Raw genomic sequence first — 13,874 nt, forward strand, 5'->3', positions numbered from 1 at the left:
AAATATGCATGAGAATGTCTCACCCAAAGGCCAATCCAGCAGTGCGGTGTGAGAAACACAGAAGAGGAGTCTGTTTATACACTTGAGAAACATTTCGGAAAGATTCATTGCTTTGGTCTCATTCAATTTGTCTTTGAAAGACGTTCTTTAAATTGACTTTCCAGATCAGTTAAGCAGATTATGACTGGATGCAAATCAGCGCCATGGATCATGTGTCACGGTGTCACGGTGTCACGGTGCGTTTCCAAGGGAGTCAAAGATGGAAAGAACGCAAAGTAGGGGGAAATGATGTCATGTCGCCCGGAACAAGTGGGCGTCGTCGTCGTCGTCGTCCCTACAAAGAAGTACCAGCCTGCTCCTTTCCTGCCTGCTCGCCTCCCACTGGTTTGGCAATTCTTGCGGACGGCGCGAATCACCTTCGGCGAAGGGTTCAGGCCAGACTAATCACAAGCAGATCGGCAGTAGATTAGCAGGACGGCCACGACCTCTAGGTTTTTCCAGAATTCAATTACCTTGCAGGTAATGACAGTCGGCGCTGGAAACTGGAGTTATTTGGACCACCGTGGGGCCACCGTGATTGAATTCCAAGAATGCCGGCAGCAATGGAGAAATGGAATCCACACAGCCATCCGCGTCCTGGCACGGAGACGAGATCCCGAGATCTTGTCCCCGTCCCATAGAAACGCAGACACACAAAAAGCCTTTGTGCTCCTTCGCCAGTTGCGTTGCTCCTAAAGGATAGTTCCGAACGCACATCGTGCTTGAAGAATTCATCCAACTGGAAATTTCTGGAAAGCCCACACGACATTCGGTACAATGCCAGCCAATCAAAGGGCACATCGAAACAAACAACCATTTGCTCTCGCACTCACACCTTTGAGTGTTCAATCAGCCTGCCACACGTTTTTTGGAATGTGGGAGGAAAACGGAGAACCCGGAGAAAACCCACGTGGACCCAGGGAGAACATGCAAACTCCACACGGGAAGGCTGGACTCACGACCTCTGCACTGGTTGCGTGGTTAGCATCTTCGCAATACGGAGGTGCGGGGTTTGATTCCATGTGGGTTTTCTGCGGGTACTTGGGTTTCATTGTACGTTCTAAAAACATGTTTGTCAGTTTAATGGAACGGTCTAGTCTCGATGAGTCTCGTGATTGGCTAGCAACCAGTTAAAGTTGTCCCCCGCCGACTGCCCGTAGACAGCCGGGATTGGATTGGATTAGCCTTTATTAGTCTACCAGTGGAGACATTTGCATTTCACAGCAGCAAAGTGATGAAAGTAAGAGAAAAGGAAAGGAAGAAGTAGAAAAACAAAAATATAGGAAAGGCTCCAGGACACCCGCGACGCTCATGAGGATAAACGGCTTAGAAAATGGATGGTGGGATCTCCAATAGTTATGATAAATATTTCTGTATATTTTGCACAACTTCCTAAAAATGAGCACAATCAATTTTTGCGACATTAATGAATGAATCTCATTCAGTAGCAGACCCTTTTTTAACTCACGAGGACATCGAAATATGTCTGAGGGACTGAATGATTGATTTTGAAATCTCCTCATCCTCTACGTGGTGGAAACCAAGATGACCGGATGAAGGATATTCGCACCCTTGCAATGCTTCAAAAAGATGTTCTCAGAGTGAAGTAAAGTGAGCGCTGGTGTCAGATTGCCACCGGCTGTCATCAGTAGCTTATACCAGAAATACGGAGAACCGTCACAGAAAGGCGTAGGAGTGATCACGCTAAGAATTGCTGTCATTCGCAGGAATGTCATCCCAAGCAGTGGCGTGCCAGCGTCATCCACAAGAGAGACATCCTGACCTTCCAGGAGGTGAAGGAAGACGACATTGGAAATTACACCTGCGAAGTCCAGTTTGCCGGCTTTGTGGTCAGGAGGACCACAGAACTGGCCGTGACCGGTAAGAGTTGCGAAAAGGCGCGTCTGGGCTCGGAGGTTGGGGATGAATCGCCGTCAGTCCTTTGCGCTTCAGCCAATGAATTGAGAGCAAACACACAACACGTACACCGCTGAGCACTGCTGCCATATCCCGCTGCTGCGCTAATTGCTTCGGGAGGCTCGGCCAGCGCCTTTCCCATTCCTTTTCCACTCAGTCTATTGGCAGTCGAATGCTGTGCTTAACGTACGAAGGTAAACGCACACGCGCTCAAGTACGCTCAGGTGTAGAGCGCCGGGAGCAAAGGCCAAGGTGAGAGGATTCATTGCACCCGTCCGTGTGTTGCCGGAGTGCTGTCGCTCTCTTTCCCGCGGTCGGAATTTCTTCACTCATTCCCAGCTGGACCATGTGCAAAAAGGTGTCCACTCCAGCGCCAGGGTTTTTGTCATTGTCACTCAAATTCCAGGACCCGCAGAGTATTGAGTTGAAGTTTTTTGTGCAACCACCTGTCGTCTATTAAATAGAGCAGTCCAACTGCAAATTTCAGAATCAGAATCAGAATCAGAATCATCTTTATTGCCAAGTATGTAGAACACACAATTTGCTGTTCACATTTCCACATCACGAAACCAAGGCAACGCTTTTGCCATTGAGTCCGCTTCCATCGTGAGACTTCAAACGGGGGACGTTCTCACAGTTGAGCTGAGAGCATCATCAACAGGTTGCTACAGATCGGCTGTTTCTTCAGGGGAGAGCGCTCACGAAAATGGTCAGCTTATCGATTTATGAAGTTCCAGGTTTAATCCAGTGTGTACTTCAAGGATCAAGAATCCAGTGTTGACGTAAGCAAGCCAACTCTTTGTTACTCGTCTGTTTAATGAACGTGGCTCGCTCCCCCCTCAAGTGAGCCTGACGTCCACGTCCGTTCATCACTGTTGGCTATCATAAAATCTTTATTCCGCTATAAATATACGCCATCATTCAATTTAATGATTCTGTATGAGACCATCGAAGGAGGTCAGCCAAAGATTAAGCAGTTTTCTTTTCATTCGAGGGTCGGTCTGCATGCTGACGTTGAATTTTGGGGGAAAAAATGATACAGGCGTTAACGCCCATATTTCATGCCATAAAAATATTCGGACCTGCTCCGTTTGGAAACGCGCATCTATTCCCCCCCCCCCCCTCCATGCTCCCTTTATTCTATTAAAAGCAACAAATTATCCAGAACCCAAGCCATTGAATTCAAGCGCCCGTTGTTTTTTAATATCCCATCCCCTCGTTTCATGCATCACGCCTCGGTGCCCGTCTGCACACCTTGAAGCGCACAAGATAAGTAATAAGTCATCAAATTAGGGCAGGTAATTACACGTGACACCCTCGTGCTTGAATGCAGCGCCGGGTTGATGCGAGGATCCCATTATTGCTTCTTTTGTCGCAGCACAAGAAATAATTACCGCCAAAGTATGCATCTCTGACAAAAGCAACTCAGTCACTCACTCTGGGTTATTAATTATTCAGCATGTCGAAAACCAAGTCTTTGGATGGTGTGTTTTTCCCCCTTTCTCACTAAAACACAACTGTTTGTTTGACAATATGATGGAATGTCAATTGTCTATGGGATTTTCTCACAAACATTTGTTTGGAAACAGTTGATCAGAAGTAATTGTTCTTTTGTTATCGCCATTTTTGAATGAAAAAAAAGTTTAGAAAATGTCATTTTCAAAATTTGGGGTCTCATTCAGTCAATTTCTCATTTACTAATTTGCTATTCCCTTTTGAGCCTCTAGATGGAAGCACTTAGCACACGCAGGTAACAGCGCTACTGCCCAATGTATTAATTCTACATGCAGGCCAGACATTATTGATTTTATGCGGGCCAGATGAAAATTGACCACGGGCCGCATTTGGCCTGACTTTTGACACATTCTATTCTACATAATTAATGTTCCTTTGCTGAGGCTTATGGGTCCTCTCCACTACGCTCCTTGAAACTAAGATTTTGTAAGCTAAATTGACGTCTTATGTCAAGTCACTCATTGGGGGCGTTTTTAACTGTCAATTGTATGGCATCTTTTTTCACAACGTATTTCACGGACATATTTCTCCCGATGACTGCACCAAAATCACTTTGAACAATCATCAGTGACGCACATTTCATCCTATGCTGTAAATAACCAACCTCGCCCAAATAATAAAGTCCAAATGGGGGGAGGCGGGGGTTCTCTTTCGGAAATGCTGAAAGAGGTTGTTAAATTTAAGAGATTCCAAACCGAGAGCCGCCGCCGCTTGTCTATGCCTTAACTCTTTGCTTCACCGCAACAACGGTGCGCAACTGCCCCAACATGAGAAGCGTTAGCGCAGCCATCATCTGAGTCCAGGTCAGGCTCGTAATCGAGGTTAACGGTGGGTACAGACGCAGGCTCGTTCAGATCCACGTGACCCTGAATCTCGCGCTCGTGCTCCTCGGGTTAATGGAAATGTAAAAGAAACGGAGTCGCCTTTGACTTGTTTCACGTTGCCTCATTTCACGTCTTCTTAGCGTATGTGGCAAACTGCGCTAATGGAGTGCGTTGATAATTCTGTGGAACCTCTACATTTAAACACCCATGCGGGAACGGATCTCAACACCGCCAAAAGTCGAACCCAGAAAGCACCAAAGTGAATGTGTGCCTCTTCTACTCAGTCGGCACCTCAATTTGGTGCATCGAAATCAATGGTGTCAAAGTCATTTTTTGCCGCGGACCAGATTGTTGTGACATGTTGTGTCCATGCTGGATTTAAGGCAAGTGATCTAGATTTGTAGAAGGAAAAATCAGTGAAAATCAACCTCCAAATGTACACAAAAGTATCATAACATGGAAGACAAATCAACAATTATTTGAACAGATTGATGAGCTAATGTCTTGGCCCGTGTAGCGATATTTCTATAATTGATACAAAGCAAACAAACGCCATTCAAACTCCAAAATGGCTGACTAGCAATACTGATCATATGATAAAAAAAGACAAAAATAACATCCCCTATATATGCAAGTGAATCAATGTTCAATGGCTATGTTTTTTTTAGCTCAGTCCTCCGCGGTGTCACCATGACTACAATTCTGATAAAACAAACAGCAACATGGACTCCGCTGATGTCTGCATCTCCCCCTGCATGAAAATATGAAGAGAACTAGTGACTGATAACCCAAAAGTAGAGGAGCGATAGAAAGGCGGCAGAAAACAAGGACACGTTTGGCAATCGTACGTCTCATCGCTATTCCAAGCTGGTGTTTTGCGGCAGAAAGCGTGTGTTGACGACTATAAACACACTATTATCCGAGTGTTGATCACAGTGCGCATTATCGTTTGCCTGCGTCGGACTTAGTGTAATGGAGTCGTTTGCTTTGACGGATGCCTCAGGCCTCACCTCCCCTCGCCGTCCCCCCCGTTCTATCCGAGCTCCTTCACTCCATTCGGCTTTCTCGGCATACACTCGCTACGCCAACACCTGCGCGCGGCGCGTTCGCCACGGGCTGCGAAAGCGCTGATTGAGGTTACAGCCCAGGTAAATGGAGACGTTTGGCAAGGCGGATTGCAGCGGCGTGGGGCAAAACCAAATCGGGCGGGTGGAGGATCTTGTGCCTCGCATAGTGAGCGACGGGGGTAGCGTAATGCATTTGGAATCCATACATAGAAATATCGGGAGAGCGAAGAGGCGGCTGCAGGTGTTTTATTACTTTGCATTTGTCGTGTAAACACTCAAACCGCCGCAGCGTAAAGAGTAAGAAGCCAACCGCTAAAAGTCATGTTGATTCTTGACAACAGGCCTTGGTCAAAAAAATAATAATATATATATGTATATGTATATGTATATGCTGAGAGAAGCGGTTGCTCTCTGTGCTAAAGCAAATAAACATCCTACTTGTTCAATCGAAACAAGAAGGGCCATCTCGAGTCTTTATTCGACTAAATGCATCGCAAACACGCTGCAGATCTCAACAGCGCTGCTGGGCTGCAACCGTAGAATAAAAAAAAAGGGTCTGGCAGTCGTGGTCGTAAGTACGGGTGGTCGTAACTCTGATGTTGCCTGGATATGTATGCGTGTGTGTGTGTGTGTGTCTGCGTGAGTGATATACGATACATAATTGACATCATTTCTTCTTTTGCTAAACTTTCTACGGGTTTGCTTGAATTGCTCATCATAATGATCATCAAGCTATCATGATTAATTCAAGTGACTTTCCTTTGCCCGAATAGTTTCCATTTCTGTCTCGCCCCATTTCATCTTTGCCATCACCGCTACCTTTCCGTGGTTCTATTGCTCACCGAGCTGAAGTTCCATGAGATTAGCTGACATTTGAATTTGAGGCGGTTGCGTCCGCGTGCGTTTGGTGTGCACGCGTGCGCGGAGGTGACCCAGGACGTTGCTCGGTTGCTGCGAAAGGCCGCTATCGGGTCACCTTTAAAAGCGAGATGGCGCCATACCACCTTATAAAACATTACGGCCCGTGTGCACGTGCATGAATAACCTTTGGCAATCTCATATGTGTTAGCAAAGGCTGATCCGCTGGCCGGATAGTGGATGGATGGATGGATGGATAGAGAGCAAGTGGTGAGCAGTTATATGAGAGCGGCGGGCAAGATGCGAGAGAAGCCATGCGGCGTGAGGGACGCCAGATGGCTTTGCTCTTGAGAGAAATCTTTTCCAACTCTGTGGAGATGCGACACGAGGTCGAACGTACCCGCGGGCCAAAGGATGGTACCATCGCACTTGACATATTATACATTCCATTACTACAGTAAGTTGTGTACGATGATATTGTTATGATAATAATAACAAAAATAATAATGATGATGAACAACATTTCTATGCAGGCCAATGGGCTTTTATGAAGCCACGAATCATGTTTCTGGATGTCGGAGGGAGCGTGAAAAATGTCACGTGTTTCACAGTTTCTGCAGTCAGGAGACTCAACTCCCCCCCCGGCCCCGCCCCCTGCCCCTTTCCACTGCCACACTCACCCAACTCTGAGTACACGCTGTACTATCATCCTGAACTCTATTTTTTCCTTTTTTTTTTCTGCACGACCTCACCTCAACCGTTTTTGTTTTCGCATGACGATACGACATCGCTTTACACATGACACTACCTCACTGTTGTCAATTGGCTGTCTTTTTTAGCCGCATGCTAAGTGCCTTGAGCGCTGGCTCCCAGAGGACAGTCATTTCATCTGTGCTGTATGTCACGCATATGAGCATATTTGACAAGAAAGCCGACTTTGACAGTGACACTTGTGTTTTTGTCTTATAACTTCTTCCAATTTCCTTCAAAATAAGACGCCCGCTTAACAAGAAGTCAAAAGTAAAGGTCGACTATGACAACAATTTTCCCCCGAAAATAGTGCACGTGTCATTTCGAACACAAATACCAATCGGCAACTGTATGGCATCTCCGTCATGGCGTTCGGTGACAAAGTCAAAGCCCGGGGGCCAAATCTGGCCCACTGCATCATTTTATTCGGCACGCGAAGTTGTGAAATTCCATGATGCTTGCGAAAGTCCGAAGCAAAATGTAAACCACGATTACAGTCATTATGTTTTAACATCAGATTTGAAAACTAGTTATTGATCAATTTGTTGATGCGTGACATTGACGATAACGGATCATCGGTGGGTTTTTCCCCCTTCGCCGTACATGTCGGAGTACGACGGCTCATTAGTTTGGGGTCACTGCGGGCTCTTGGCCCACCCCCACAAGCCCCCCCAAGCCAATCTTTGCGTACTTGCGTGTCCTCCCCGCCCCTTTTTGTCTAAAGTGTTGGCCGACTCACTCCATCAGAGTCCACGGCTGTCCTCCTCGGCTCTGAGCTCACATTGTTTTAATTCAATTAAAACTGACATCAATCTGCATGTGACGAATGAAATGTACAGCCCCCGCCCCCCCGCAATTAATCTCGACTGACCTCCCCTGCTCCGCCCACGCGGCCGCCCTCTCTTTCCCCGCTTAGAATCATTATCAAGCACCCGAGAGTCGCTGCTGGAGTGCGGATAAAAATTAACATCACAATTCTGTCTTCTGAAGTCTTTTTTTTTCTTCTTCTTCCTCCATTTTTTTTTCTTTCAAGGCCGTGCGGTTCAATTAAGATACACAGACCCCCCCCCAATGCCAAGAATGTTCCGTGGGGAGCTCTCCGGGACATCATTTCCCACTTGGCCTGAAGGTCATTTTGGGCACCGTAAACGCCTCAAGCCGAAATGGGCGCAATCACATATTCGCTCTCGGGCCAGAGATTACATTTGAGATGTTTCCGTGCTAAATATGCACAGAGCAGCCATCCCCGTGTTGCCGTTATCATGGAAGGTCACGGCGACGGCTAGTGTCCCTTATATGGGACCAAATGCAGGAAAGAAGCAACGTGATTCTAAATAAAAGGTTGAGTGGATGAAAAGTGTGTCTCGACTTGGCGACCTGCAACCTCAGGTTGTTCTAAAGCAGTGGTCCCCAACCTTTTTTGCGCCATGGACCCGTTTCATGTCAGACAATATTTTCACGGACCGGCGGATAAATACAACGTTTGTTTTTTTTACTCCATTTGCCAGCTGACGGTGGGCTAATTTTAGCGGTATGTATCACGTGACCTAGACAAGCCTTTTGACATGCGTCAAGAGTAAGTCATAAATGGATGTCATTTTTCAAAATAAAACATCGTTCGGACTCAGATGATAAATCAAAGTGAAATGATGCTAATTATATATTCTTTCTGTGCGGCCCGGTACCAAATGACCCACGGACCGGTACCGGTCCGCGGCCCGGGGTTGGGGACCTCTGTTCTAAAGCATCATCGAAATATTCACCTTTCGTCCTTTGTAAATTATGACCCCTCGGGCCTTAATTTGAAAAATAATAATAATAATAATAATAACTTAGGTCGCCACATGGTCCTTTGCGACATTGTTGCTCTTTGAGGCGTCATCTTGGAAAAGGTTTGATATTTTGTGTGTGGACTAAGACAATGTCTAATAGTCCTTCTTTTTATTCTTCAAGGTCATATGCAAAATGTGTATCGTCCGTCACATGCCGCGTCAGCTTCCTTTTAGAATCAGAATTATGACCAGAAAGCCTTTAACTCATTGACTGCCAGACGATGTGCAAAAATGTGTCCGCTCCAGTGCCAGGGCTTTTGTCATTTTCACTCATCTTACAGAACCCCCAGAAGATTGAGTTTTGGGACTACATCAACATTGAATACACACATTTGGTCTCCACACGTTTGTTTGTTGTTTTTTTTTGTCTCTTTTCTTTAATTGTGACATCTTGAGACCTGCTAATTTGGAGCAGGTGTCGAATGCTGCGGAGGTTAACTAATTAGCTTCCGTTCGTGACTCCAATTAGATCAGGAATGAAAACCGCAGCCTTTCAGGAGTTGCAAATATCACATGAAAGCTTGAAAAAAAGCTTGAAAAAAAGACTTCACTTCTTCATTTTAACTGCCGGAAGATATAACATCAAATAAGGGCCTGATTGAAAGAAGTTTATTTTCTTCTCGGTTTCATTTGAAAGGAAGGCGATGGCGCTTCATTTGTGAAAGGCTTCACGGAATGGGATAAAGCAGGAAGCCAAGCGCTCTGAAGCTGGAGATGCTTCTAGAGCGCCCAGAAAACAATCCAGCTGACACGTGAAACACAATCGGATTCAGTCCGGATTGGTGCCACATCCGCACCGGATGGAACTGGATCCAGTACACAAACCCACAATGGTTCAATGACTGTCAATGACGGACCTTTTTTGGGCACAGAAACTCATTCACTGCCATTCATGATTTTATTCGTGAATTGAAAATATGACATCGAACGCCATGCCCGAATTTGTTCAGGTTTTGTTTTGCCTTGCTCGGGTGCCGATAAAGCGCTGGCCATGGCCTCTGGTAATGTTTTCCCCTTCCACAAAGGGGGCAGCATTTCCCTTTTTTCCATGTTAGCGCTTTATTCCAGCTTCATTGGGCTTTGGAGTGCTTACCTGTGTGTGCTAAGTGCTGCCATCTAAAGGCTCAAACAGGAAGAGCAAATTAGCATATGAGTAATTGACTGAAGCCGCCCAAATTTCGAAAATTGTTACATTTTGGGGGAAAAAATTGTGTTTAAAAAAGTAGTTAAGTGAAGATGACCTCATTCATGCCATTCCTGGATTTATTTGGGAATGGGATGAAAATCAACTCATTCGTGCCATTCCCGGATTTATTCGGGAATGGCAAATTGCGTTCGGGTTTTGTTTTTTATTTGGGGGGGGTTCCGATAAAGCCCTGGCCAGACCTCTGGCAATGTTTTTTTTTTCCCTGCCACAAGGGGCAGCATTTGCCTTTTGCCCATGTTAGCGCTTTGTTCCGCCACTGGAGTGGACACATTTTTGGGTCAGAGGTCAGCCATCCACGGATTGCCAGTCACACCATAACCTTCATGTTCCTACAGTGATTGTCGACATATCTTTGCTCATTTTTCTTTTGTCTAATGAAGTCCAAATCCACGTCGGCCATTTTGACACGGAACGGGGCTAAGCCGCTACGCCGCTACGGCCTTTGCGTCTCCGAGATCTGCTTACAGCGCCGTTAATTGGCTTGTTACACACGCCGCCGACAACCTCCCTCTTCTTATTCTCCTTGTCTTTGTTCGCTCCTTCCACCTGCAGGTTTTTTTTTTTTTTTGTCCTCACGGAAGAGATGTGCTCACGGTTCCGTTGTCATCGCAGCGGCGCGACGACGGACATGTCCCTTCCCTTTTTTCTCTCCAAAAGGCTGGAGTGAACTGAAATGACTGTGTCGTTAATGCGAGTCCTGAAGAACAAACAGCGCTTTGGAAATATCAATTAAACTATATGAAGGTGCTCATTAACAGCCACAGAGGATAGTGTCGCACGTTACGCGCTCAGCTTTTAATGGGCTCAATTAATTAAAGGTTGCAATAGGAGCGCATGAGTGGATCTGGGCTCGTTTGAGCACGCCTCTCCAAATGTACACCCCAGACATGTCAGCGCCCAAGTCTTTTCGATGCACGCAGATCCCTCACGGGATCTTGAAGGACCTTTAGGCGGTGGTTCCCATCTAACAAGCGCGTCGCGTGTGGGCAAATGTGGAAGAATCAAATGAAAGCACAGCGGCGACCGAGTGCGCTGCCAAACAACGTCTTCATTCATCCTTGCTCAAATCAGGTCATTGTTTGCCATTCGGAACCTCCAAGTCATGTCGATTCCCAGGAAAAACCGTGTCAACCACAAAATCGCCAGGAAGGAAGTCCTACATGAAAAAAAAAACAAAACACAAAAACAGTTCAAGAGCAAAGCCAAAATCCTGTTTCTCGGCGGAGTTAGTCACACAGGTCACTGAAAGAGAATTGCATTGAAATATTGGATCCACGCTAAAAAATAAAAACAAGGGCTTTCTGACCAAAATTATCAGTTATGAAAACTAATAAACAAAATTTAAACTAAAATTAACCCCAACATTTTTTTCATAAAAATAATTTAAAGTGCTTTTAAGAAAAGTGAGTTGCCCAGAGTATGAAATGTTCGTTATCAATATTTTACATTTATGACTAATATATATATATATATATATATATATATATATATATATATATACAGTAAAGTCTCGTTATATCGATATTCTTGGGAGTGGGAAAAAATATCGATATAACCGGACTATCGATATATCCGATCCTGCGGCATGTAAATTTTCTCCTTGCGTTCATAGAAATAGTATCGTAATAAGCAGTACTATCGATATAACCAATATCGATATAACGAGACTTTACTGTATATTTGGATTTGCCTTTATTAGTCAGACTAAGAAAGTGAAGCCATAGGATGCCAAGTAGCGTTTGCCATTTGTTTTTCGACAACTCCCCGGCCGGCTAAAGGGAGACAGGCGTGTGCCTGCGTGAGAATGGCACCTGCGAGCCCAACGTGACAATGTGGCTTTTGGGGGGAACGGCTGTCACGGAGCCCATGCCTTCTTTTCCCTTTTCTTTTTTGTCTTTCTTTGCAGCTGTTCCAGCCGGTCCGCCTGGCACGCACTTATGCACACAAACTGTACGCCGCCCCCCTCCCCCCCGAGGGCTGCGCAGGGGTGCAAAACAAACAGCCACGCAAACACGTCCAAACGCAACGCCGAGCTGTGCTAACACGGACGTGACTTTGTTCAGCACGGCCGACAATAACTGTAACACGCTCGACGGTGACAGAATGAGATCGAAAGGGAACGCTGAGAGGCCAGAAATCATACGATTGAGCGCACCTGCGTCTAATGACCTAAATACACCTTGAGAATGTATGCGCGGATGCGCAGCCCTCATCTGAAAGAGGGCCAAGTACGAGGGAAGTGCGCTTTGCCCTTTTCAATGGACCCCGTAAGCCGATCACAGGATCTGCCGCACCCCAACGGGTTGAACCGTTGTTTGGTTTGAGCTTTGAGCCGAGGCCCGCATTTGACACGAAAAGCAACTCCGGGCACGCCGCAAAACAAAAGCCTCATGAAAGGCGCCCGGGCTCATTACGCTGGCTGTCATGATACATCGCTAACACAAATAGATTGTCATTAGAACAATATTGGAGACTCTAGCTTGGTACTTGTGGTGTTGTTTATTTACATTGGATTAGAAAGATTGGGCTTAAATGAGGAAACCGCCAAAGAAAGGCACCCTCATCTCCAGCTGACCTGGAGTTCACACACGTGTGTTTCAAAAAAAAGAAAAGCCATGATGGAGGTGTCAGACATGCTTTTCAGCTTTTTTGTGACTGACCTCTTTCTATTTCATTGCGCAATAACACTCCTTCTGCATTCTTGTTTAATTCAATCTTTGATTTTTTTATTGTCGTTACACCTTCTTTCCCCCTCTCTCTCTTTCACTGCCTTGGCGTTTTGTTCCCACCGGCAGTCCCTGCGGTCGATATTTAAATCTTGTTTCATTACCGCCGAAAATGCTCTTGTCGGGGAATTGCCATCCTCTGCAGAATCCAAACATTCCGAGGCCCCCCCCCACCCCCCCCCCACCCCGCCTGTATTATGCCACGGTTTTGAATCCCATTACCACGCGGACCGTCGGTACCGCCGGTGCACCCGGAGCAGGCTATGCGCTGATTACCTGCATCGCACCTGATGGATTCTTGCTGACCTCGCTAACCGGCAATATGGCTCTTGGAGGTTTGCGGGGGGGGATTTGGGGGTTGGTCTTCTTTTTGTAATTAGAAAAATAAAAAGAAATGGAATACAGACTGCAGAGATGTGACTGAGGTTCACTTTGACTTGTGTGACGCACGACCCCTGACTCCTTTTACTTACTATATGTGGAAAAATAGCAGTCACGAGGACGCTTTTGTTTCACATTTTGGCGCCGAATGGAACAAACAGATCGGCTCTTCAAGTGCTCTTTAATTGTCACTCCAAGCCATTAAACGCCAGGAAGCAGATGCCGACGAACAACAAGTAGCGTATGTCTTCGGCGCCCACCTTCATCTCGTGACATCTGGGGAGTGTCTCTGTGGGAGAACGTGTTCCGTGATTAGCGGCCAATTAACACACTATTAGCGAATCGGCGTAACGAGGCTGCGGACACACAGTCTTTCGGGACTTTAGGATTCTTGTCAGATTGTTTACAACTTGTTGCTAGTCAACACCCCCCCCCCAACCCCACCACACACTACAGAAGCATTGTGGGTATGACAGTTTCAAATAGATAGTCTTCTTATTTCTACATTTTACAATTGAAAACAGGAGCAGGAAATGCTTTGAAATCGTCAATCATGGATTCATCTATCACGAACAGTTCATAAATATGGAAAGACGAGAGGTTATCCGGGTGAAGGAACCCCCCGAGCCCCACTTCACCCCCCAGCTTGCTGTCACTTGATGATGGCGTTTCCAGTGAGAGTACAAATAAATAAATACACAAATAGATACCTAAACACGTAAACATATACAAATAAATAAATGCATTCATCAATACAT

At 45.9% G+C, this 13,874-nt stretch overlaps 1 protein-coding gene across 3 annotated transcripts in view; it reads left to right on the forward strand.

Moving 5' to 3' along the window:
* Nucleotides 1–13,874, forward strand: part of il1rapl1a (interleukin 1 receptor accessory protein-like 1a) — a 237,149-nt gene that overhangs the window by 154,562 nt on the left and 68,713 nt on the right. For all 3 annotated transcript variants that reach the window (XM_089003081.1, XM_089003082.1, XM_089003083.1), the window contains exon 5: nucleotides 1,767–1,920. In XM_089003081.1, the coding sequence (XP_088859207.1) occupies nucleotides 1,767–1,920 (154 nt within the window). The remainder of the gene's footprint in view (nucleotides 1–1,766; nucleotides 1,921–13,874) is intronic.

The sequence above is a fragment of the Hippocampus bargibanti genome, linkage group LG08 (assembly GCF_051943395.1).
Source record: "Hippocampus bargibanti isolate YZ-2025 linkage group LG08, ASM5194339v1, whole genome shotgun sequence".
Lineage (NCBI taxonomy): Eukaryota > Metazoa > Chordata > Actinopteri > Syngnathiformes > Syngnathidae > Hippocampus > Hippocampus bargibanti.